The 26,401-nt window shown below is 52.4% G+C and overlaps 1 protein-coding gene across 1 annotated transcript in view; it reads left to right on the forward strand.

Moving 5' to 3' along the window:
• Positions 1-26,134, forward strand: part of SLC16A2 (solute carrier family 16 member 2) — a 40,044-nt gene extending 13,910 nt beyond the window's left edge. The window contains exons 2-6 of the mRNA XM_086850115.1: positions 12,544-12,688; positions 16,498-16,960; positions 17,364-17,507; positions 17,999-18,227; positions 19,488-26,134. Coding sequence (XP_086706241.1) covers positions 12,544-12,688; positions 16,498-16,960; positions 17,364-17,507; positions 17,999-18,227; positions 19,488-19,708 — 1,202 coding nt within the window. The 3' untranslated portion in view covers positions 19,709-26,134. The remainder of the gene's footprint in view (positions 1-12,543; positions 12,689-16,497; positions 16,961-17,363; positions 17,508-17,998; positions 18,228-19,487) is intronic.
• Positions 26,135-26,401: the final 267 nt, after the last annotated feature.

The following is a 26,401-nucleotide window of genomic DNA, read 5'->3' on the forward strand; positions in this document are numbered from 1 at the left end:
AGAGATTAAAATCACATGGATATTTTGCCCTTCTCTCGCCCTCTGGGTGTCTGGTTTAATGATGATACACAAGTGTTGTGTCATCTGGGGATCTTTTTCCTGGTCCATGGGCTCCAGGAGCACTATCCAAAGGCTCTGTCTGTGTTGCAGACCGGGGGGAAACTCCCCAGAGTTAGGGCAAGAAATAATTTCCCGATGGCCATCAGGAGAAGAGCCCAGATGTTCCACCACAGACCTCTTTTGTCCCACAGACACTGTACCAGCCCAGGATGACTCTGTGCCTGCCCCAGGGCTCTGCTCAGCCTGCTTAAAAACAGCTTTTCGTCATTTCTTTTGATTTTTAAAGATGTTCTCTCAGTGGAGGAGGCTCTCCAATGTGGCCAGTCATCACCTCGTGTCCCTCACGCCATGGGAGGGCTGGGGACAATCTGGGGAAGGTGCCGGTGTGGCAGGAGAGCTGAGGTGGAAGAGGCCATGGAGGGAGGTGTTACCTCCTTTGTGAGTGAACCTTGGGGGCAAAACAACTTAAAAGCCACCTGGCACAGCCTGGGGAGGGGCCTCCCCTCAGAAAGCATCTGGAGCAGTCAGGATTTTCCCTTTCATATTTCCAGCCCCGTTGGAATCATTGGGTATTGGGCAGACCTTGTCTTCGGGGAAATTTTGGGCTGTGTTGGGTGGAAGCAAATAAGTAACATAACTGAAATATTTTGGTAATGTTGGGGTGGGTGGCTCTGCCTGGGCCACAGGGGAGGAATCCCAGCCTTCTCCATTTCAGGGTTTATGCTCTGGTGGGGATGAGGATGAGGTTGCCACAGCACATTTTTCCTCTGGAGCTTGGAGGGCTCTGGGGGGTGGCTGTGGGTGGGGGTGGCTCTGGAGATGGTGCTGCAGGGAAGAGCCAGCAGTGTCAGTGGAGAGTGTGGTTGGCACTGGTTAAAACTCAGGGATATTTTCTTCCAACCTCGCTCACCCTGGGGCTGCCCCAGCCTTGGCTGGTGGGTGCTGGGGACCCCAAACCATCCATGCCCATCTCATAGGATAATAGAATCATGGAATATCCCAAGTTAGAAGGGACCCTTGAGGTTGATCCAGTCCAATCCCAGACCTGCACAGACACCCCAACATTCCCAGCCCACTCATCCCTAAATGCTCCCAGAGCTCTGGCAGCCTCGGGGCCGTGCCCATTCCCTGAGAGCCTGGGCAGTGCCCCAGCACCCTCTGGGGGAAGAACCTTTTCCTGATATCCAACCTAAACCTCCCCTGACACAATTTCATGTCATCCCCATCCCCATCCACCACAGAATGGGGAAGGATTGGGCTGACTGGGAGATGTGGAGGACAGGAGGGAAAACATGCAGTGCTGAAACCCAGGCTGGGGTTATTCCTGAGAAGGGGACAGAAGGTGCCTCACTGCTTTCAGCTCCCTTAAAAGTTGCAAAAACCAAGGCAATTAACTGTGTTTTCTGCCTGGTGAGGGGCAGGTTGCAAAGTGCTGCTTAGGAATTTTGCAGCAGGGAAGGTGTTAGTTGGGAGAAACACTTGGAGTTCAAGACTGGCCCTTGTTTAGGGGAAGGTACAGATATGTATTAAACACCCTGTAGGGACTGAAAAGACAAAATTCCCTGTAGAGATTGAAAATTGAAAATTGAAAATTGAAAATTGAAAATTGAAAATTGAAAATTGAAAATTGAAAATTGAAAATTGATGAGGCACTTGGGGACATGGTTTAGTGATGGGCTTGGCAGTGCTGGGGTAACAGGAGGACTCGATGCTTTCAGAAGGCTTCTCCAACCTAAACGACTCCATAATTCTATGATTCCAAGACTGGACATGCCCACCACCAGAGGGTTTGGAGGAAAGGCTGTGCAGAAATCTGCCAGGACTGGGAGAAGGCCACAGATGTCCTGCAGTGGCAATTATTTGTTTAAAAACCAGCGCCTGGGCGGGCGAGGAGCTCTGGCCAGGGCTCCTGGGTTTGATGTTCAGCCTGCTGGGACTCTCCCCTTATTGCTCAGGGCTGGCAAAGGGCTGGAAGTATTTTTCTTTCTGAGTATCCCTTAATTAGCTGAAAGGGAAGGCTGTCAAGTACCCAGCTGAGAAGGAAAAATATCTTTGTAGCCTGTGACCAGCCCAACATTTCGCCTCCATTTATTTTCCCTGACTTCTTTGTTTTCCCCTTTGAAAAAAAAGTGTGTTTTTCTCTTTCCTTTCATTTAACTGCTATTTATTTGCTGGTAAGTGGAAGGAATTCAGCTGGGATCAGCCTGGCTCCTGCCAGGGACTGGAGTTGGAAAGTTTCCGTGGGGGAGATGTAAGAGCAGAGCAGGGGGGTTGTTTTCCACCCGCCGCCGGTCCTCACTCCGCGGGTCCCTGGGTCACGGCCAGCCAGGTTGTATGGGTTTAATTCTCTTTTTTTTACTGGGATGTGGACAAGTGCCCATGGGAGCTGTGGTGGGAGGAGCGTGGAGCTGGGCCGTGGAGTTTCTTCTTCTCCTCGCTGTTAATGGGAAACAGAAGATGGCTTGGGAGAAATTTGGCAAAGAGGGAAAATTTCTGTCTCTTCTAGCTTGGAAAAAAGCATCCTTTCTCACCCCTGTCTCATGGCAGAGGGAGGAGGGTTCCCAAACACAGCCTGGGAGGGGGGCAGAGGAGGCAGAAAGTGCCCAGTGATTTCACAAGGATGGAGCAGCCTTGGGCCACCAGCTTTGTTTTGGGAGTGGAGCCCAGCCTGCCTCCCTTTGGAGACCGGGATCCATCCCATCTTCTCCCCAAGGTATCAAGGGCTGGATGCCCCAGGCGCTCTCAGCCTGAGGTAACGCTGGGGATTTTTGGGATTCTGTGTTAGGTGTGATGTCTCCATGTAGATGGAGATGCAGTGGTGGATCAGTGCTGGGCACTGGCTCCCGTAGGGATGCACATGGATTCTGTGCCTGGCTGGGACATGAACCCCTGACCTTGGTGTGGAGAGCTCTGTTGGCTTTGCCCCTCATCCTGGCTTGTGAGCTGGTGCTGCTTCACCGTCTGCTCCGAGCTGTGTTGGCTGGGAACCACAGCTCCATGTCCTGGTGGATCCCAGGGCTGGCCAGGCTGCTCCAGCTGGGAACCACAGCTCCATGTCCTGGTGGATCCCAGGGCTGGCCAGGCTGCTCCAGCTGGGAACCACAGCTCCATGTCCTGGTGGATCCCAGGGCTGGCCAGGCTGATCCAGCTGGGAAAAGCCATTGCAGTGACTCAAATGGGGCAGCTGGCAGGGCAGGGGATGCTCCCAGAGTCACACTCCAGCCCTTTAGGGCTTTCAGGTGTGCCCCTAAGACTGGCAGCTGGATTGCAGCCCGGGAAATGGTGGCTGGCTGATCACATATCCCAGCACTGCTGGCCCAGTCCTGGTGCTCATGTCCTGGCAGATGCCTTCCCCCTTCCATCCCTCCATTCCCTCTTCCATCCCTCCTGCCCTGTTTGTGAGCAGATGAAGCACTGAGGTGAATTCCTGAGGCTCCACCACCCCGGTCCCTCAGCTGCACAGTCCTCCCAGCTGTCTGTGGCTACAGGAACTGGTTACCAGTACAAACCTGCCAGTTACCCACGGTGGGGTTCAGAGGAGATGACACATTTTGGGGCTGGAGGAGCAGAAGGGGATCACAGCTCGCTGCTGGGGACAGGGGATGGCTGTGGCAGGGAGTGAGTGCTGAGCTGTTCTCAGGCTTTGTGACCTTCCACCAGTGGCTGCAGGAGGTTAATCATAGTCAAAGCCCAGTGAAGTTTGGTCAGGTCATGGCTTTTCCAAAGGCTGAGAGCTTTGCATGTGCTGCAGCTGGTGTCTGGGGCCAGAGCTGACCCACAGTGTCCCACCAGAGTTAATCATTGCCATCAGCTTGCAACCTGCCTGTCTTCAGCAGTGGGAACTCTTTCCCCAAAAACAGGGTGAGGGGCCTGGAGGAAATCCCCAGCCCACCAGATGCATTGGGCTGGGGAGAGCAATGTCCCCGGACCTTGACCTCAAACCAAACTAACCCTGATCAAGACACTAACCCTGATCCAGACCCTAACCCAGACCCTAACTGCAATCCTGATTTGCACATGTCCCCGATTCCAAACCTTTGCTGTCCGTTTCATTTTAAAAGGTGGATATTGTGTTTATCACCCTGTTGGAAATGGGAGAACCTGGAGCAGCCACTGGCAGCCACTCAGGACCCGCTGTTGGGCTCTCACTGCCATCTGCACCTGCAGCTGGACAGAGAGGAAGGATCTGATCTGCTTTGGCCACCCAGGCCCAGCTGGGAGGTCCTGGGGGCTGCTGCTCCAGCCTCCAGCTGCCGTGTTAGGAGACGTGGCTGCTACTTCTGTGAGAGTGCAAATCCCAAATCACTCCACATGAAGCCCAGGAATCATGAGATTTGTATTCTGGCATCCACTGGTGAGGGCAGGTTCTCCAAAAGGGAGCTGGGTGCCATTGATGGGTTCCCCACAGCGCTTTTCCCATCCTCCCACTTCAGGGTTCCCATCCTTCAGTTGCATTGCAAGGGGAAACTTGAGGTGCATCACAGCTGAGGGGAAGAATATGTATTAAAGAAAGGGAAAGATGGACAAAATCAGGAGGGTCTGGTCTTGGCACTGTGTTTTTGGGAGAGCTCTGGGATCCAGAGGGCAGCCGGACCCTGGGCCGGTGCCGTGCTCACCGCTGGTGCCCTGATGCTGGAAGGAGGTTTTTATGTATATATATAAAAAAAAAATACTTTCTTCTCCCTGTGGGTGTGTTTTGAAAAGGGGCTTGGGAACAATGAGGATTAACAAGCAGATAGAGAATTAAATGCAGGGTTTGAGTCTTCAAATGTGTGCACATTTCAGAGCGCGTGTTTGTGCCAAGATAAACTCCGTCAGGAATAAACATCGTTTTACATGAAAGGCTAATTACAGATTGGTGCTCCGCGGGTGGGAGGAGGGAATTTTCACCAATTAAAATGAAACTTCTCTGTTTTTTGTAAAATTGCTGGATGAAAACGCAGCCAGGGGCTGGCGAGGCGTTTGACAGCGCAGTCAAGGGGGGAGATGCTCTTCCCCAGGATTTGTTTTTTTCCCCCCCTAGTGCTCAAGAGTCTTTGCCAATTCATTTGGGCAGGAGCTGTGGGAGGGCACTGGTTTTGCCCAACAGCAGCTGAACGCCAAGAGAGCCTTGGCCTCTCACCCAGGGAGATGGGACATGGGCAAACATGGTCCAACCCAACATCCCTTGGACTCACACAACATCAGGAGAGCTTGGAGTAAGAAGATCCTCGGCCTCCTCGGGTGTGTAGGTCATGGAAAGATGTCTGGACGGGACGTGGCCCACGTTGAGGAGCTGCAGCTCCTGTTTGTTGGGTAACTTTAGTGTGTGGTAGGTGAATCATCCCTCAAAAATTGCAAGCCAGAGGCGACGCAGAGAAGAAAAACCTTCCTGGCCTGAGGAGTGGAGTGCTGGGAAGAGAACTCCCGCCTGGGCACATGGTGGGTTTCAGCTGCAGAGCACATGCTGCCTTGTTACTTTTGGATGGATTTCACAAGGATTTGCATTTCTGGACCAGCTCTGGAGCCTCTGAGGCTGAGGCTGTGGATGGGGAGGATGTCATGCAGCCCAGAAACCAGCTCTAACGCCATTTCGCTCTAGCCAGGGTCGAGTTTTATGGGTTTGGAATGAAATGGATGAAAAATGTGTCTGGGACTGAGTTTCTCTGGGATGTTGAGCTCAGGAACCCCAGGCAAACACTCCGTGCCTGCTGCTTGCTGAGCAAAACCACAGATTTGTCTCCATCTCTACTTATTTTGGCCACAGGGCAGCTCATTTCGGGACTTTTCTCTCACATAAGCTGAGATCTGTCACTTAGTGGTTACAGGAGGTGGCCTGGGCATCGTCTCTCAAAAGTTCCCTGCATCCTTGAGAGTGAGGGGAGGCAGAGAGACACAATCAGGAGAGGCGTGGTGGGGTTTTTAAAGCAAAGTGCATTCCCAGCCCGCTCTGCTCCAGTGCTCTGTGCTCCTGAACCAGCTCAAAACTGGTGTTTTAGAACTCCCCTATGGCCAAGACTGGATTGACACTTGCTGGGTCTGATCTCTGGGAAGCTCTTGGCTTCTCCATGGTCATGGGACCATGGCACAATGGCAGGAGTTTCCACTTCTACAACATTAACATATTTCCTTACCCTCTCCTAATACCACCATGAGCAGGGCATTGAAAGGGTCTTTAGCCAGACCTTGCGTCGAATAATTCCTCTGAATAATTCCATTTATTCCAATTTTCAGGCTGTTGTGGAATTGTTTTCAAAAGAGGGGGGGCTGGGGTGGGAGAAGTCAGCCAAACCTGATAAAGGACGACTTTGTTCTGAAGCTTTAGGGTATGGTACCAAGCAGGGCTTGCTATACAATTAATGAGTTTAGCTGGCTTTGAGCTGCACGTGATGCAAAGTGGCTGCCACCACAATGCCCCGCCGCCACCAGCTCCCATCCAGAGAAACCTGGCTGCTCCAGTTTGGTGCTCCCCAGCCTTGGTTTGGGGTTCTTCAGCATCAGTTTGGGGCTCCTCAGTTTGGGGCTTCACAGCTTTGGTTTGGTGCTTCTCAGACTTGGTTTGGTGCTCCTCAGCATCACTTTGGTGCTCCCCAGTTTCAGTTTGGGACTTCTCAGCATCATTTTAGAGCTGTTCAGCATCAGTTTGGTGTGCCCTGGTGTTGGTTTTGTGCTCCCCACCTTCAGTTTTCAGCTCCTCAGTCTCAGTCTGGTGCTCCCCTGGTTCAGTTTGATGTTCCTCAGCTTCAGTTTGGGGCTTTGCAACTTTGGTTTGTGGCCTCTCATCTTCTGTTTGGTGCTCCCCATCTTTGGTTTGTGGATCTCAATTTGGTGGTCTCCAGGTTCAGTTTGGTGTTCCTGAGGTTTTTGTTGGGATTCCCCAGCTTTGGTTTGGGGCTCCTCATCTTCAGTTTGGGGCTCCACAACTTCATTTTGGGCCATTTTGGTGCTCCTCAGCTTCAGTTTGGTGCTCTCCAGGTTCGTTCTGCTCTTCAGCTTCAATTTGGGGTTCCCCAGCTTCAGTTTCAAACTCCTCAGCTCTGTTTTTCTGCTCTCCAGCTCAGTTTCCCATCCCACCGTGCATCGTGGTGGCTTCCTCAGCTCTGATTTTTGCATCTGCCTTTATTTAAGCCTTGACCATCCGTCCCTGGGACTGGCTCAGCCCGTGGGGGGTGTTGAGCACATGGGGCTGGGAGCGTTTCAGGCTTCGCTTTGAGAGCACAAGGGGATGACGCAAATGGCTCTTCAAGGGCACGAGATGAAACAGCTGCTTGGTTTTCATTCCAGATGTGCTGTGGGAGCCCTGCTGAGGGGGCACAGCTGCCTGCTCCTCCTCAGCCTCCTTCTGGGAAGGGCCACGGGGTTGTCTGGGCTCCCAGGCCACCCCAAAATCGAGCCAGGTAGGACTGGGGAGAGCTGTGAAGGTGCGTGATGAGGTTTGTCACAGCAGCTGAGCTTCCCCGTGCCTTGAATGAGTCAAAAAGTGATTTATTTCTTGTGGGAGAGGTGCAGGAGGCGAATTACCTTTGGCTACCTCATGTCTCCTCTGAGAAGCGCCAGGTGCCAGGGGAAGGTGACCCTGTGCATCTCGTCCCTGTCCCCTCCAGCAGCCACCCTGTCCCAGCTGCGCGGCGCGAGCGGGAGAAGCCGCGGGAAGCGAGGGAAGACACTTCCTCCAGCGGCGGATCTGAGGTCACCTCCTGGCCCTTGATCCCTCCAGCCCGGGGTATTTGGGTCAGCGGGGAAGCACAGCTGAGAGCGACGTCCCTTCCTCCTCTCTCCCTGGAGATTCGGTTTTAAAGGAACAAATGGGTTTGGCTTCAAGCGCTGCAGTCTGATTTTTTAATGATGTTTTTTGGAACAATGAGCTAAATACCGGCGGGGCTTGGATCCGCGTCTCAGAGTGCTGAGATTTTCTTCCTTTCTCACCTTCCTGCTCCTACCTTGCTCTGCTCTCAGAAACCTTTTTCTGCTGAGGAAAATGCCAGCAACGGGGGAGTTTGTCATCCTGTTGGATGGTCTGGCTGGAAAGAAAGCTGATCTGGTACCCAGGTGGGACCACCTGGACTGGCCCTGAGGGCCCTGCCCACCATGAGCACACAGACATGGTGCTCACAGCCCTTAGGGACCCCTCAGCATCACCAGCCCCACTGCAGGGGGAGCTGAGCCCCCCAGCCCCCATGTGCCTGTCCTCCTCTGCCACAGGGTCCCCTGGAGCTTTGTCACCCACTGGTAGGAGGAAGAGAAGGTGACCAAACCATTCCTGTTCCCTGCTCCACCATGGGCACAGTTGGGTGCTCTTGGGCTGGAGGACAAGTGGGCTGGTGGACAAATGGGTCACCTCCCCAATTTTCACTCTGTCCCAAACCCACGCTGAGTGGTGTTGGAGAGGATGGATCATCCTGGCCATGCTATTGCAACAGCTGGAAGTGTCCAAGGCCAGGGTAGATGGGACTTGGAGCAACCTGGGATAGTGGAAGGCATCTCTGCCCATGGCAGGGGGCAGAACTGGATGATCTTTAAGGTCCCTTCCGATCCCAACCCTTCTGATTCTATGATTCTGTGATCTCTTACACCACTGAATTGCTGTTCCTCCTGGAGAACTTCAATCACTGCCTTCCCTGTCCATGTTGAAGGCCACATCACTTTGGATCAGCCACGGGCCACCAGCTTGGCTGCCTTTGTTATGTCAAGGTGGGAAGGAACCATTTGTGGACCTTTAGCTCGAGCTTTCCCCTTTGTGTGAGAGGTGCTGGTGGAATGTTCTCCTTGGTCAACCACTCTGCTCCAGCAAAGCAGCACCAGCCCCACACTGAACTCTTCCCCTACCACAGAGCATCCCTAGGACCACCAGAAAGATGCCATCAGCTCAGAAGGTGGTTTGGGCTGGGGTGGCAGCTGGGGCTGGTGCTGTCTCCCAGCCCCCTGGAGCAGGGTGTGTGTCCTGGGGGGGTCCTGACTCCTCAGCCACTGCTTCAATCCCTTCAGGAGGGGCTGTGGTGGGAGCAGGGTGGGATGGACAGGTCTGGGCTCGAGGTAACTCTCCGTGCCAAGCAGAGTCAGCTGTCAGGGAGGGACAACACACCCTGAGTCACCTCTAGTATCAGCAGCCCCCAAATCAGAAGTCACGTGCATCTCCCCTCACCGAAAGCAGAGTGCTTTCATGCCTTTTGTTTCTTTTAAATCTAAAAATATGGTTTCTGAAGCATTCTGTGTTTCTGTCAGGACATCTCTTGCGTGTCATCTGTCAAGTTGTTTCTGTCGAGACACCCCTGTCACCAGCCAGGTCCCCCCATGGCACCCAGCTCCAAAACCAGCCCCTTCAGCTGGTGCTCCCAGGAGCTGCTTGGACTCACTGCACCCTGAAACACAATCAAGTCTTAACCCGATCCCTGTCAAAGTTCTGGCAGCTCCTGAGCTCCTTCCAGCCCCATCCTCAGCTGGATTCTCTCCATAGCTTCTTTTAGGACCTGCTTGATAAGACTCCGTGCCTCATGTGGGGGCTTGTCAGTGTGTTTCCATATCTCGCCCAGCTTATCAGAGGGTGGGAGGTGGGGCCAGGCTGGGAATTAACCATCCCATCCAAACCCTCTGGAAATCAGAAGCAAAAATCGCCCCCTTTTTTCTCATGTGGCTTTAAATCAAGAGGTAACTTCTCCAGAGCTGGAGAAGCTGTAGGAGGGGAAGGTGCTGAGCCTTGCCTGGTTTCCACTGGAGGAACGGCTGCCTCTGCCCTTCACATCCAGCAAAGTCCAGGAGAAACTTCAACACCACAGACTACCAAAAATAAACTCTTCCTTCCCTGGAGTTGATCCAAGGACCATGCCCAAAGGGGCAGGTTTTGTGGCTAGACTTCACCTGAACTCCATTTCTTTCCCAACTTGTGCTTTTCTGCTCTGACTTCCCCCCATCCTTGCCCCAACCCAGCTGAGTGGAGATCACTGGGGATAAAACAGGGGGGGAGAACTGTGCACCCCACTCTCCGGGGGTGTTTTGCTGTGAATCATGCTGGGAACGGAGCCGGCACCGAGGCGGTTTTCTCCTGCCCCCAGATTTTGCCGAGGTTTCCTTCCAGCGCTGGAGCTCGCCCAGCCCTCCCGGCTTCCCGGGGCTTCGCTGGGAAGCGCTGGGAAGACAAAACCCCGCTCTGGAAGTGAGGCTATTGTTCTTACTAATTTTAACTGGATGTTCTTCCCCAAGCCTATTTTTATTCATTGCTTGTGGTAAGCCCTTTCTCTAAGGTAGAGCAATTTGCCACAGGACTTATTATTTTTTTTTTTTTGTGCGTGTTTACCAATTTTAATTGAGAGATATCTCCTTTTTACAAACCCAGAGCTGGAGGAGCTTTTAAGCACCCGTTGCTGAGCCTCCTGCCCTGGGTTTGCTTTGATCTCTGCAGGTGAGTGTGCATTTTTGGGGCCAGAGATTGATCCTGCCTATTTGCATGTAAATCCCCGGGTTATTAAGATCCGAATCTGGCCCTTTAAATTTAATACTTCGCTTTATGCTTTTATTTCCTCGTTTCTTAAAGCAATTTCCAAAAATAACAAACTTCAAACATGACGGGGCCATCTAACGTTTTACTGCCTTGGCTGGAGTAGAAGGAACATTTCTGGAAGTATATTATCCAATTTAACGAGCCTTTCCCATCCTGGCGTGGCTCCCACCCCTCACCCCCTCTCGGAGCTGTTTTGGACGGCTCTTTGGATCCGTGCCACCTAATCCTATTAGAGGGACTTTCGTTACACTGTGCCTTGTGTTTATAACCAAGAAAATCAGCTGGAGAGGGGGGTCCTCTCCCTCTCCCTTCCCTTCTCCCGTCTTTTTTTGCCTGGAGTTGAGATGAGAGCCCAGCCAGTCCCACGAGGTTCCTGTGCAGCCCTTGCTTTTGATTTTATTGCTCCACTCTGCATTTATTAAGGAAGATTTTGAAGTAAATTGGGTCCTTGTGAACTTATAATTAATTTGGAAGGGTCAGCTCTTCCCAGCCTGGGGAGGGCTTCTTTGTGTGGTCCTTTTGTGAAAGGCAGAGGTTGGAGAGGCTGTTCTATAGCTGGGATTTGCTTTTAATAGGGACCTGGCTATTTTTTGAAGATCTCACAGCTCAGAAAGGACCATGAGGGTGTTTTTATGCAGGGCTGTGATGAAAAGGTTTGCAGAGCCCTTGGCTTGGGTGCAAAAAAAAAGAAAATTTAAAAAGCAACCCTGAAAAGAGGTAAAAAAAGGTAAAAGGACCACACGTCCTGGGGCTGTGCTTGGCAGCCCAGAGATGGCACCTGGAGCTTGGAGATGCTCCAGGAGGTGCCCCCACTTTGGTGTCAGGGATGGGGGCTGCTTGTCCCTCTGTCCATCCTGCTCTGCCCCACACACCACCCAGGGGACCTCTTGCTTCTCCTTAGAGCTGTTAGAATTGAAATTATTTTCCTTACCACATTGCTTTTCTTGAAATCCTGTCTTTCCTCCCCAAAACAGTCACATAAACCATTAAAAGGAGGAGGTGGAGGGCAGGGAGAAGGTGGAAGACAGAGAGAAGATGGTGGACAAGAGGAAATGGCCTCAAGTTGTGCCAGGAGAGGTTTAGGTCGGGTATTAGGAAAAATTTCTTCACTAAAAGGCTGGTCAAAGACTGGCACAGGCTGCTCAGGGCAGTGATGGAATCGTTTTCCCTGGAGGGAATTAAAAGCCTTGTGGATGTGGCACTTGGGAATATGGGTTAGTGCTGGGCTTGGCAGTGCCAGGGGAATGGTTGGACCTGAGGATCTTAAAAGGCTTTTCTAACCCTAATGATTCTACGATGGGATGAAAAAAAAACAACCCTGTGAATAATTAAAATTTCTGGAAAAAAAGACAGACAGACAGACAGACAGACAGACAGTGGTTTTCTCCAGAGTGGCTGGAAGGAGACAGGGCATGATGGTCCCACTTGGGCATTGCCTGGCGAGGTCAGGGGTGGAATTTAACTTGGGATAAACATGTGTCTCCATCAGCTCAGCTGCCAGGAGGAGTCCTCACCTACCGTGGGGAGAGGGGAAGGTGAGGAGTGCTGGCTCTGAGGAGTGAGGGAGGGCTGGGTGAGAGTGCTCCCTGGGAATGCAGGGCCATAACTCAGGATAGGAAACTCTCCCTAGCCAAAGCTGGGAGAGAACTTGGAGATTTTGGCTGTGGAGATTCCTGATGGAAGTGCCATCAGTGGGGGATTTTCCCACGTGCAGCAAAAGTTGTTTGGAAAGAGCATTGAAATTTGGTGCCCTCCCTGGGACACAGTAACCCGGCAGAGAGGAATCCAAGGAAAACCTGTCCGTGCTCCATCTGTGGTGCCACCGGGTCTCTGCGTCATTTATGAGTTGCACTGCTAATTAACAGCACTTAACACCGTTAATTAACTGTGTGATGGGGCTGCCTCTCTGCCCAGACACCTCCAAAGCTGCACTTGGTCCCTGGCTGATTCCCCACTGCCCCTGCTGGATGTCCCACCCTGACCATCACCTTTCTCCTCTCTCTCCCCAGCATGGGTCGGCTCCCTGGCCATGGGGATGATTTTTTTCTGCTCTCCCATCGTCAGCATCTTCACCGACCGGATCGGCTGCAGGACCACGGCAGCCATGGGAGCTACCATCGCCTTCATCGGGCTCCTCTCCAGCTCCTTCACCAAGTAAGGCTGGGGAGGGGACACACAGCTCTGTGGAGAGCTCCTCTTCCTCTCTGTCAACCCCCTGTCAACACACTGCTGCTGCCTTTGGGGGCAAAGCAGGAGGTTCCCCTCCACACAAGAGGTGTCCTGGCATCCCTACAGCTCCTCTGTTCCCGGCCTGGTGCCCTCCAAACTGAACCTTGTGTCCTTAGGTAAAAAGAGGGTGAATTTTACCCAAGTAAGGGGCTGTATTTTCTGGGATTTCAGCACTCAGGTCCCTCGTTTGATCTCTAAAACAGCAGGAGAAGTTGGTGTACCTCTCCTGGTAGCTTCAGTTTTTCTCACAGAGAAAAATCCTGCTCCTTTGCAACCATTTTCACATTTGGTGCTGAAAGTAAATTAATTCTTGAAATAATATTTGGTGGATTATGCTTAAGAGGGAGTTTCTGTGCAGGGCAGACAGGGAGGGGAAGGCAGACAGGGTTTGGAGCTGTTTGTGGTGTTCCTGCCCTGGCTCATATGTCTGTGGCAGCACAGGGTCACTGTTGCTCCTGGTTTTCCATGCCTGATCCCATGCCATGAATTTCTGCTGGCAGGCACTGGCCAATGTGCATTTGGATGGCAGGTGTACCTTGTGTGTCTTTCCAGCCCAAGAATCGGGGTTGGCATCGTTGTGGGAGCAAAAAGAGGTCACGTCTGGGGTAATTTATGTGACACTTATTAAACACAGTCTCAGAGGCTCCATGGAGACACCTCCAAAACACCATTTGCCCCACTTTTTCTGACTAAAAACGTTGTTTGGGTTGGATTTCAGTTAAAATCAATATTGTTTTAATTAAAATGCTTCAAGGAGTGGGTTTTTAAAGCAAATACACACCAGTTTTCCAGAGGGTGACTTACCCGCACTGTGCTCCTCCTGGTCAGCGAGACCCTTGTGCTCATCCCAACCCTGTTTCCCTGGATCCCCAAGTGGGATCCTGTGGGATCCCCCCATCATGCTGGGAGTGGGGATCAGTTCTGATCAACATCAGGACTGTGGCCAGCTGCAGATGGGATTTTTGGGATGCTAAAACCATTTCGGGCAGCACCATGGAAGGAACAACCATCTGCATCTTCCTCCTCAGGTGCCACCCTTGGTGTTTCCAAAGGGTGCAGTGGCTCCTGAGGGAAGCTGTGCCCTGGCATGCAGATCACAGGAGCTTCCCATGTAATCCTGCTTTCCCTCTAATCAATGGAGCTTGGACTTTTCTCTCCCCTCTACTGGAAAATGTTTGTGCAAAGAAAAAGGGCTCGTGGGACCGCACCACTGCCAGGGGCTTGTTGTGTTGGGCTTCAAAAAAATGAATCCAACACTACAGACAGAGAGGAATATAATTTCCAGGAGAGCTACAGGACTGAAATCCCCATTTCCTGCCTCTCACTCTTGGACCACATTCCTCTGGATGCCTTTTAAGGGAGAAAGGAGCCCCTCTGCAGCTGGACCACAGCGAGGGAAGCTGCGATGGCAGAGCCGAGCGGGGCCAGAGGAGGAGCAGGGAGGCTGTGGGATTTGGCAGCTCTCCATCCGGATGGTGAAGCTGCTCCTGAAATTCGGGCCTTGTGGCTCCAGCTCTCCCAGAACAATGGAGAAGCTTTTTTTATGGTCCCTCCTGCCAAGTCCCTCCGCCACAGCTGGAGATCAGTGCCCTGTGATAGAAGCACTGCTGCAAAGGGGCACAGCCTGGATTTGGTGGGCTCAGGCAGAGCTGGATCAAGGCTCATCTCCCCCTTTATCTCCTGGTTTCTCTAAAATGGGTTTGTTTTGTCCAAAGGGAGGAGCAGCAGTTCCCAGCACTGCTCCAAAAACCCTCTGAGCCACCAAACCTGTGTGGCAAGACCCCAGCGCCTGGTTCAGTGCCTCTTGTCTCAAAATATTGGGAATTTTGTATGAAAACTACTAAAGAAACCAAATATGCTGAAAAGCAAAGCTCTGGGGAAGGCTGGATGGGTCAAGTGAGGCTTTTCTTCTCTGCTGCCTTGCTCCGAGGTGTGTCCTGCGCTCGTAACCAGCTCAAGCCACCAGAGACCTTTTGTGCTCTCAAGAAAAGAGAAATTCCAGTTAAGGCTTTAGCTTCCCTCCAGTTTAAGGAGGTTGGTTTAACATTAGGAACAGGAGATGATGGCCAGCTCAGCAGGGCTGTCTCCACATGTCCCCAGTGCCCTCTCAGCCCTCCTCTGCACTTAGTGCTCTGTATGGAGGATTGACTCCCTTTTCATCTGCTTCTCCTTCCCCTCCACAATTTCTGCTCATTTACTCCTGCACAGAGGAATCCCCCAAACTTCTGCCAGCAAGGATGGACCAGGGCTGTTCCCACTGAGAGCTGGAAGCAAGAGGAAGCTGATGGAGGGAGGCCTCCTTGCCCCAGGAGAAACAATTCTCCATTGGCAGCCTCACAATCCGAGGAGACGATGCCGCCCTTCCCACCGGACAGCAGCTGGCTGATTCCCAGTAAGCAGGCTGGGAAATCCTGGCTCCTTAAGAAGCATGGCTGAAAGGAGCCTCTGCTCATGCAAGGGTGTCTGAGCATCAGCAGGGAGCAGATGGGAACCGTGGCATTTGTCTCCACTTCTCCGACACGTCAGCTTAGCTGCGGCACTGGGGCTGCTGTGACCAGGCCAGGGCTGGTGCGTGGGAGGTTGGGCACGGCCAACAAGGACCAGCTGCTTGCCTGGCTCCCACAGAGGGGGCTTCTGATGTGGTTTTGTTCTGGAGTGGCTGGAAATTGCCTTTCATGACAGTCATTTGTCTCGAAGCTGTCGGGCACGGCGACCGTGCTCTGCTTTCTGCTTGGCAGGCTGGAGGGATGGGCGTGTAATGGAAGGAATGATGTGCTTGTAAAGGTTTTCCCAACTTCCAGCTGCTCTGGTGGATGTGGGCTGCTGTCTCCTCTCTTGCTTTGGGAGCAGTGCTCCATTGCTCCAAGGGTTGCAGCACAGACCCTGCTTCTACAACACCCTGAGCTTCCCAAAGGTTTTCCTCACAATATCCTCCCAGGCAGTATCCCATGGCAGACCTTTGCAGCTGGATGTATGGAGTGGGTTAGGAAGAAAAGATTCCTTCATCTGGAGAGAAACACAACAGGTTGTTTGTGCTGCCTAAATCCAGGCTCCTTTGTCAGCTGCTTCTGTTGGGAAAATAGGGCTGGAAATTGGGAGGCAGCTCCTTCCAAGGGTTTTCAGGACTCTCCATCTGCTCTGAAGAGCAACCACTCCCTCCTTGAGTGCAGCCACCAATGTAAGGTACAAATGAGATCTATTAACTGTCTAATTTAAGCTCCCAGAGGAGCTTAAAGAAGAAGAACTTAATTAACCAGCCTGGAGCCTGGGCAGAAACACCACATTTCCTTCTTACGTGCCTAATAAGCAGCAGGGCTGGTGCCTTCTGCTTCCAAACACTGGGTGCAGAATGTTTTCAATTAGTCTTTTCAGTGGAAAAATTAAAAGGATTTCTAGCTAAAAATATCCCACCGTCTCTACCTTAGAAAATCTTGTTTGCTGTAATTTAAAAACCATTGAAGTGAGGTCAGCTTCCCAAGGAGGCCAGGTTGGCTGCTGCCTTCTCCTGGTGGCAGAAAGCACTTCCCAGCTCCACTTCATTTTGCTGAAGATTTCGTGTGCCAGCTGTTAAGTGAGGATAATCCTCCCTTTGCCAAGGGAATAAGCTCCTTGAGGTCAGACTGTCTGTGCAGCACCTGCGGCATGTGAGACCCGGGCCTTTGCTGGGCCGTGAGGCGGGAGGCTCCCTCACCTCTGCCTCACATCCCCGCTCCCGTGTGTTTTATCCCCACCAGGTCCCTGGAAGTTCGTTATTTCACCTATGGGATCCTCTTTGGCTGTGGCAGCTCCTTCGCCTTCCAGCCCTCACTGGTCATCCTCGGGCACTACTTCAAGCGCCGCCTGGGCCTGGCCAACGGCATCGTGGCCGGGGGCAGCTGCCTCATCTCCGTGCCGCTCCCCTTCTTCCTGAAGATGGTCGGGGGTGCCATCGGGCTGGCACACACGTTCCAAGTACTCAGTGCCTTAATGCTCATCCAGATCTTCTTGTCCATGACCTACCGGCCCATCCTGACGCCTTCTTGTGACTCTCAGCACGACGGGCACGACAAGCTGGGCAGCCGGAGCATGAGACAGCAGTGCTGGGCCCAGACCCGCAAGTATTTCAACCTGAGGGTTTTCCGGAGAAAGACCTATCGGATTTGGGCCTTTGGGATCGCTACTGCTGTCCTGGGATACCTCGTACCTTACATGAACCTGGTAAGAGCCATGGCTGGGGCTGGAAGGGGAGGGAGGTCCCTTTGCCCAGAGGGAGGAGGAGGAGGAAGGTGGGGATGGGCAGCAGGGGCAGAGGCACCAAAAGCCTCGAAGCCAAGAACTGCTGCACATCCTGTAAACAGGAATAGCGATGGATATGGTTTTGCTCTGTCCCTCCTGTGCCAGGGTAGGCCAGGGTCACTTTGCAGCGTTCCTGACCAGCACCAGTAGCCGGAGAGGAAGGGACTGCTGGTTTTGGGGTGGGTGGAGGGTGCAGGTCAATGTGAGGGTCACACAACCACCCCAAATCCATGAGCCCTCTGCAGAAAATCTCATCCCTTCTGGGGAGACGAGAGGGATCAGTGTACTGCAGCTTCACGTCCTTGTGTCCTTTCCTCCATCCTAGGTCAAATACGTGGAGAAGCGATTTCAGGAAACCAAGAAGGACTGGATCCTCCTGGTTTGCATCGGGGCCATGTCGGGGCTGGGGCGCTTGGTTTCAGGCCGCATTGGCGACTGCATTCCTGGGCTGAAGAAGATTTACCTGCAGGTACGGTGTGTCCAGCCCTCCATGGAGGTGCTGGCCAACCACAGCGGGGCAGGGATGCTTTCTCTACAGTGGTGTCCACACTCTGCTTAATAAGTGTCAATCACAAAGCCTTTACCAGCCGTTGTCTGCTGTGAGGGAAGAAAATTTACTGCAGAAGTGTGTAAGAGGAGTTACAAACTTGACCTGAGGGATTGGTGTCTGCTCAGCAGTCAAACTCAGTGGTAGCAACTCTTCCCAAACTACTGACACCCTTTCACCTCCTTGTGGTTTTTGAAGAGCAAACTGCTGAAATCTAGCAGCTAATCCAGCAGCTAATCCTTCTTAACCCTTCTTAAAAGGTTGTTCTTAAGGGCCTCTCCGAGACAGGAGCAGTGGCTGGATGGCTTTGCTGGGTCCAGGGGAGGGAGCAGTGACATTGACCTGTTCAGTGTCATCTCCATCACCCTTCCTGCTGCCCATCCCCACTCTCACGCCCGCTTCCCTCTCCCCAGGTCGCGTCCTTCATGCTGTTGGGTCTCCTGTGCATGATGATCCCCCAGTGCCGAGGCTTCGAGGGCGTCATTGTCATCTGCCTCTTCCTCGGCCTCTGCGACGGCTTCTTCACCACCATCATGGCCCCCATCGCCTTCGAGCTGGTGGGGCCCATGCAGGCGTCCCAGGCCATAGGGTACCTCATGGGGCTGATGGCCGTGCCCATGACCGCGGGCACGCCCATAGCAGGTTGGTGACACCACGGGGCTGGACCGGGAGCCAGCAGTTGGGAGGGAGATGGTGGTGGCAGCTTTCGCCCTTGGTGGTGTTTTGGTGTGAGACCAGAAGTGTTGGTTGGAGTTTTCTGGTTTATCAGTCACGTGGAGGTTGAGGAGTGGGGGTGGCACCACTTTGTGCCACATCCCGTGGCATCTCAGGGCTGTTCTCAAGGCTGATGGAAGGTGATCACTGGGGGAACAGTGAGCCAAGGTCACATTAAGTGATTTCTATTTGCAGCTGAGCTAAAAATTGACAGATAATAATTTTCTAGAAGTCCTTTTAGATGGAACAGAAGTTGGAGATGGAGACACCTGAGCCTCCACAAGACCTGGGTCTGTGTTCCAGCACAGCAATAACCCCAACGTCCTTAACGGCGAGGGCTTTGCCAGAGCTGCCCCTGAGCAGTGGGACCTCTGCATCAGCAGCGCTAAGCCAAAGCTGGATAAGCACCTCCGATCTCTCTGCTTCCGGCAGCAAAGTTCACTTTAACGCCCTCGGGAAGGAGCGTGGGGGTCTCAGACCTCTCACTGGGAGGGTGCTGCACCAGGGCACCCCCTGAGTGGGGCCTGCTGGGTGAAGGGGCCCTTTGCATCAGCCAAATCCCCAGGGAAGTGTCCACACAGGAGACACCCAGAAGGATTTTCCAGCGCTGATCGATGGCCACGTGTTATTCCCCAAGGATGCCTGGCTGTGTTGGAACTTGCCAGACAAATGCAGAACCTTGTTGGGTTTTAAAGGCTGGGCTATTGTTTGTAGCTGGCAGCGTGTATTTCACAGCTGGAGATAAAATATCCATGAGGGCAGGGCTTCCAGATGGAGGCATTCAGCAGAGGAACAGCCCCTGCCCACTTTTCCCATTGCCTCCTGGCTGGCAAAGCCTCTGGGAAGAAGTGTTGGGTTTAACACGTCCCAGCTTGCATTTGGGATTGTCTGGGATGTGGCCGATTGTGTCCTGTTCTGGTGAAAAAGGAAGGATGGCTGAGGCTTTCCTTCTCCACTCCCTTGGTACACAGTGTTGGCTGAACACATCCTTTAATCCAGGGTGTAAAAATTCCAAGAAACGCAAACGGGACTAAAAAAAAGATTATTTTAAAAACCCAAATCTCCCCAAATCTCCCCAAATCTGGTGGGTGACGCAAGCTGCACTGGAAGGAGGGAACAAAACAGGTCATTAGACTAATGAGCTCATTAGACTGACGAGGCCCTAACTTCACCCCTCTTCTCTTCCAGGATACCTCAACGATTATTTTGGGAATTACGACGCGGCCTTTTACTTTGCCGGGGTGCCGCCCATCATCGGCGGCCTGGTGCTCTCCGTGGTGCCGCTGGTCCACCAGAGGATGCTGAAGAAGCAGCGCCTGGATTCTGGCAAAGACAAGATGCTGGTGTCGGAGGCGGTGGTGAACGGGGAGCTGCTGCCGGGCTGCCCAGCCTCCGAAGCGCACATGTGACGCCGCTGCCGGCTCTCCCCGGGACACCAGCAGCCTCTCCATAGCCCCAGCACAGGCCCTTTCCCAGACGGACCGGAATTCCCAGTGATCGCAGATGCACTATGTTTGTAAAGGAGAAAACACAAAAAGTTCTTCTAGTTAAAGGCTTTTAACTAGCAGAAATGCTCTTTTTTTTTTTTTTTTTTTTTATGGCACAGTTTTGATTTTAAAGCCACCTTTTTTTTTTTTATTATTATTTTTTTCCCCCTTCTAACCATTCTTCTAAGGAGAACTCTCACCAGGATTCAAACTTGATCAAGCTCCCGCTCCTCTCCCTGGTTTTCTATACGTCACAACAGAGGTTTACAGCAAATAAATGCCTTTTCCAAGCAGGCCACGGATGGAACTTGTTGAACCTTGCAGCTGTCCATCCTCCTCCTCCTCCTCCAGTGTCACTTGGGTGTCACATCCAAGCGAGACAGCCCCTTCCCCGTCCAGCACCTGGGGCTGTTTTGGAGCCAGAGATCCGAAGGAGGAAACGCTGCTTTAGTCTGATGCACAAACCAAATAAATGTCAGCGAGTCCCGCTTTCATCTTCTTCTTTCCTCCTTTCCCGCTGCTCTCCCACACCCCCAGGGAGCTGCAGCTGGGATGACAGGGAGCTGGGCTGGCTCCAGCCATCGGAGTCACGCGGGAGCACAACCTTCCTGCAAAATATGCCTTAAAAACGCGTGGATGAGACCAGCAGGTCCCTTGGTCGCTTTCCACCTCCGTTTTCCCACCCAGCAATTAACGACTGGGCTTTTGAGCTGCGAAAGAGAGGGGCAGCTCCTTGTACAGCCCACAGTGCCTGGCTCCGTGGGGCCAAATCCGTGGGATCGCCACCAAAGTGGGCACCTTGGTGGCTTTGAGGCACGCAGGGCTGGGACAGAGCCCCTGTGTCATGGATCATGCTGGGACGTGGCTTCCCTGCTGGGCTCAGGGGCACCCACGTGTGTGGGGATGCTGCTGGCTCAGGGCACAGGGTGCCACTGCTGTTTTTGGGGGCCAGTTGTGTATTATTCAGCAATAAGCATGAGTCAGTGCTGGTGGGGAATCCCACTTTTCCAAAGGGTTGGACAGTCCCAGTAGCATTTTACTTGTAGCCCGTGTGTTGTCACTGAGCTGGTGCAGGGTCAGTGCTGACCCAGGTGGAGAGGGAAGGAAAGGAAGGAAATCACACAGCCAGTGGGTACCCACCACACCGAGGGGCAGCAGAGCTCAGCCTCGGGCAGGAATCCATCAGTGCCCACAGATAATTGTAGAAATTCAAATTGCCCAGAGAAGCTGTGACTGCCCCATCCCTGGAAGTGCTCCCGGCCAGGTTGGACAGGGCTGGGAGCAACCTGGGATAGTGGAAGGTGTCCCTGCCCATGGCAAGGGGCTGGAATGAGTGAGCTTTAAGGTCCATTCCAACCCAAACCATTCCATGATTCTATGATCATCTCCAGGGCTTGCTAATGAGCGTGGCTAATGAGTGAGAAGGGAAGTTCTCCTGCCCTGGTGAGTCCCTGTGTGAACAAGGACAGCTGGGACTGGGGTACCTTTTCCTGGGAGAGAGCACGAAACAAAACTCACATTTATCCTGACTGCAAACCCATCCTTCATCAGATTTTCATTTTGTTCATGTGTTCACTAAAAAGCTGAGATGTCTGAAGAGGGATGTGTGGCGTGGGAATCATCCCTTGGTCTCGGGGCGAGTGTGGGGGTTTGTAACACCAGGACACGTCTTTGCTGTGGAAATCTGGGCTCAGTGGAGGCCCCACCCACGGGCAGCAGTGGGACTTTTGTACATAATAGGCTCAGGACCCTGCATGTCCCTCTGGCCCTGTTTTTAACCCCTGTTGGCTGATGCATTTGTAAGGTCTTGTGGTCTTGTGGCCCTTCTGTCCCCGTACGAGCTGGAAAATTACCTGGTGTGTTGTGACGTGTCTGTTTATGATATAAAATGAGATGTCTACCTGTCTCTTTCTTGGATGTGCTTTTCCATGACTGTTCCTACCCTTCAGGGCCTGCATCACGTCGTCTGCTGTGGCTCTGCTGAGTTTTGGGAGCCACAGGAGGCAGATGAAGCTGCAGGAGGAGGCAGGGCCTGAGCCACGGAACCCCAGCTCCAGCTGGGATCTGCCAGACTCAGCCCAGGGCAGGGCGTTAATGTGGTGCTTTTTGGGTGGGAGCCTTGGCAGTGGGGCAGCTTCAAAGCCCTCTGACAGCTGAAGGGAATAAAAAAACTCCCTCATTGTAACTCCCCCTTTGAGTTTTGGGGCATTAATTCACATTGGAGTTTGATGAAGTTCACAAAATCATCTTTTGGACCTTAATACCCCCCAAAGGAGAGATTAGGAGAGATTTAAATTCCAAAAGTAGTTTCTTCAGAGCAAGCGGAGCACGAGCAGAACTGTCTCCAAACCCCATCTGGGCTGAGGGAGCAGCTGCACAGCAGAGCCCACTGATGGCTGCACCCAGACTTTGTGGGGCAAAGCCTCCCTGGCTCCTAAGGGGATTTATGGTTCAAATCCCAAATTTCTACAGAATTCCACTTGCCTTAACTGCTCCATGTGCCTGCAAAGGTCCTTATCCTGGGAGGAGCCTGCAAGGGGTGCTTAGCCCTGCAGTGGCATCAGAGCAGCTGTGTCAGCCCAGGAGGGGTGCTGGTACCCACATCTGCCCCCCCTAAATCTTGATCTTTCCCCATGTTTTTTATTATTGACCCTCCAGGAGACAGGAGATCCTATCCCATACCAACTTTCCAAAACCACACTCAGTGTCTTTGTCTGGTCGAAATCCTGCCCTTGGTGGACACAAGGACAAATTCTGCAGTGGGGAAGGCAGGTTTGGACAACGGCCATGGAAGGTCTCCTCATCAGCAAACACAGATGGGAATGGGAAGGGCAAAGGTTGGAGCAGTGTCAACATAGAGGGAGTATTTGAGGCTTGTTTGTCAGATTGCTGCTGCTGCTGCTGTGGGTCTAGTTTGGGGTTTTTTTTGAATACCAGGTAGTTTGCAAGAATTCCTGCATGTGAGAGTGGGATTTTGTGATTGCAGCTCCCATGAAACAGAGAGGGGTTGCACTGTTCCCCAAAAGGTCCCTTCAGCCTGTGGTGGTCTGGTGGTGACGCCAAATGTGTCCTCAAGTGCTGCAAAAAGCCTCATCCCAAAGGCCCTCCTGTTCCATCAGGGTCATTTTGTTCTAGCCCAGCACATCCACATCCCCTCTGGGGCTGCCTTTTACTCACTTTTCTAATTAAGAACCCAACCTTCTCCCTGCCCTGCGAGTGCCAGGCTGTGATTCCTGCCCCTCTCCCTTGCTCTGGGAAGGGAAGGGGGAGCCCAGCACTCCAGACTCGGCCAGTTTTGGGAGCCAGCAAGGGAAGAGGAGGGGGCTGAACCCCTTGGGTGGGAAAGAGGTGAAAGGGAGAGGGGAGAGCCCCACTTCACCCCGTGGTGGGGTGTTTGCAGAGCTGCAGAGCCTTATGTAAGTGTGCAGTGAGTACAGGACGTGTCCCAGCAGCGCCTGCTCGGGGCTGGGCTGGGGCTGCCTCTTAAATCTTTACCTTAAGGGTGTTCAAAACCAACTTGTTTTCTTTTTTTCTTTCTTTCTTTTTTTTTTTTTTCTCCTCTACTGCAGGGTGAGGCCTCGGGTTTAACTCCTCTCGCTCTGGCTGAGGAGATGGAGGGGGACAGCTGAGCTGGAAGGGCTCCAGGGATGGTTGTGTTTGTGATGGGAAGGGTAGCAGGGCTTTGGGAGCTGCCTGGGAAGTGCCATGATTCATGGCTTAGAGCTTTTTTCAGTTTTGAAACAATATGCAGGAGCTGCTCCACTGTAGCTTGCCCTGCCCTGAGGTCCTGCAGCCAGACAAACACAAGTTTCAAAGTCACAGAGCTTAAATTTATCAAATTCTGGCCTCTCTCCGGCTGGGGTTGAGGTTTCCTAACATTTCTCTGCTGTGGGAGCTGTGGGAAGGCCACATCCTAATTGCCAGCCAAGCACAGGGCTTTTGCAGGACTGCTGTGGTACCCTGGGGTTTCAGAGCCCCCAATTTCAGGAGGTTTTGGCTCTGCCTCCCACCGCGGTGGTGCTTTGGGGCTGAACTCGAGGAGCTTCATCACCCCCTGGGCTGAGCTGCCTGGAGGAGCTGCCTGGAGGTGGCCAGCAGCTGGGCAAGGACATTCCTGCCTTTCCCTGGCAGTGCCATGGGAATGTTCTGCGTGGCAGCAGAGGCTCTCTTTGGTACGTGGGTGCCAAGAGCAATTTGCTCTGGGCAGCCTGATTTGGTGCTGAGGATCTCAGCTGCTCTGCATTTGAACCCTGGCCGACACTTGCATCTATAAGTGGCCATTTAATCCTCACCTGGATCAAAGTGAACAGGGATCAAATCCTCTGAATGCAGGGGACAGATCCAGCTGAGACTTTTGCTGTCTCTCCGTCCTTCACTGCAAACCTGGCTTTTGTGTGCTCCTGCACCCTACAGTTTTGTTTGGGGTCACCTTGATTATTTTAGCTTCAATTATTTCCATGCTGGCAGAGTCTGCTTCTCCTTTTCCAGCTGGGAGCAGAAAATTGGGATGACTTTGAAAGCCAAGGCAAGCAGAGCAGCCCCTCCCCTCCACCTTTATGCCACCAAACGTGGACTTGAGCAGCTCTTTTGGTGCTTACAAGCCACCCTCGTACCCTCTGGGGACAATGATTGGCAAGTGCTCCTTAAATCCTCCTCCAAGGTGCTCTGAGTAACTCCAGGCATGGAACTGGCACAGAGAGGGATTCCTTGGGCAAGTAACAAACCAAAATAAAGCTGTTTCCTTTCTTTTTGAGAGCCCTTGGCAGGAAAGCAAAAGCAGAGGTGGATGGAGCTCTGAGAGGCCTTGGGTCTGCAGGGGTGACCCTGGGCCATTGCTTTGGGTTCTTTATCTGCCTGGCACAGCCACTGTGTGGATTTGAGCCCTGCTGACAGGGAGGTTATCACTGGCCTTTGGTGGGACCACAGCCCCTGTCGGGGAGGACTTTGTAGTTTTATTTCTGTAAATATTTTTCTGTGCCCTCAGCGCTCCCCTCAAGGCCAGACCCCGCGGGTGTCCCCGCATCCCCTCTTCCCGTAAACCTCGGTGGTGAAACCCTGCAGGTGCAGGGCTGGGATCCACCTTCCCAGCCGAGAGGAAAGGCACGAAATCCCTCCTGTTTTCTGCAAAACATGGCTTTGGAGGGGGCTCTGTACCTCCAAGGTTCCTCCTCTTTTTGTACCCTTCTCCCCAAGGCTCATCCTGCACCCTCCTGTGCCTGGCCCAGCAAGCACAGCCCCTCCTGCAGCATTAGAGACAAGACCTGGGGGCTGTTTTACCAAGGAATTCAACTCTTTTTTAGTCCTTTTTGTAGATTTTTAATCGTGGTGTGTCAGATGAGTTGTTTACTGGAGTTTCTGCACTGAGGTGATGCTCCCCTTCTGGTGGGCCATGGCCAAATTGCCTAAACCCTGTCGGGATTTGGCTCCTGAGAGCGTTCAACCCAATCCTTTCGGGAAAGAACACGACTTCTCCAGGCCTGAACTTTCCCAGCGTATCCTGTTTCATCCATTTCAACCCGTTAGAGCCAGAGGCAGGATTTTTCTGGGGAGGCTGAGGGCAATTAGGAAATTACCCTGCTCCCCCCTCCCCTGCCCTGAAATCCAGCAGGATGAAGCCAAATATTTGCTTTTGGATGGGTGGATTTTGGAGCTGGCTCCACATAAGAGCACCGGGGTGGAGGTTTGAATTTTGGCCATTTTGGGTAATTGTTTTTTTTGAAGCAGGACCTCCAACCTTGCTGCCATCACCCTGCTCAGCAGATTCCAAAGTCACAGCTGGCATTTGCTCCCTTCTTGATGGAAAACATTCTGCCCGTGGCTTTTTTGGGGTGGGATGAACCCTCTCCATGTCTGTACCCACTAGAAAGACTCAATAAAAGGCTGCAGCACCGTTGGTAGCTTTGCAATCCTGTTTTCTTCTGCTGTGCTCCAGGCTCTGAGATTTTTTTTTTGTGCTGTTTGTGGCTCTGAGATTGATCCTGCTGGGCACCCTGGGCAGAGCAGCAGAGCCAGTGGTCCAAAAGCAGCTGCTCAATTCAATGCTGAAATCAGATCCTGAAGCTTAAAATTATTCCTTTTTCCTTTTTTTTTTTTTTTTTTTCTTTTGACATCTGCTCCTTGTAAGTGATTTATAACCCCTCAAAATTTTGTATCTGGAAGTAAAGTGAATGTGTCTCTTAAAAGTATGCCTATCCTTTCAAAATGTGAATTTCTGATTGTTGGAATAAAAAAAAATTAAAAAAATAAAAAGAAAGAAACCTACCCCATATTAGCACATTTTTTTGTAATTAATGTTTTATGAATGTTGTTTAAAAGATTTATGTAGAATAAACCAGTTTAAAAAGAAAAGGGATTTGCTCCTGTGTTTTGCCAGGTCTCTCCTCATGACTGCTCATGGTTCTCAGCAGCTTCCCCAGATGCTGCCAATTCTCCAGAGGGGCTGGAGAGGCAAGGGTTTATAATGGGAATTATTTTTATTAAGTGTTTGCTGCACCTTGAGGAAAGGCTGAGTCCTGGAACCTAAAGGGGGAGATGTTCCCATGAGCTGGTGATGGGTCACAGCTGCTCCTTGTCCCAATGAGGCATTTAGGAGTAAAAATGATTTTCAAATCCACC

The sequence above is a fragment of the Cyanistes caeruleus genome, chromosome 14 (genome assembly GCF_971803275.1).
Source record: "Cyanistes caeruleus chromosome 14, bCyaCae1.hap1.1, whole genome shotgun sequence".
Taxonomy (NCBI): Eukaryota; Metazoa; Chordata; class Aves; order Passeriformes; family Paridae; genus Cyanistes; species Cyanistes caeruleus.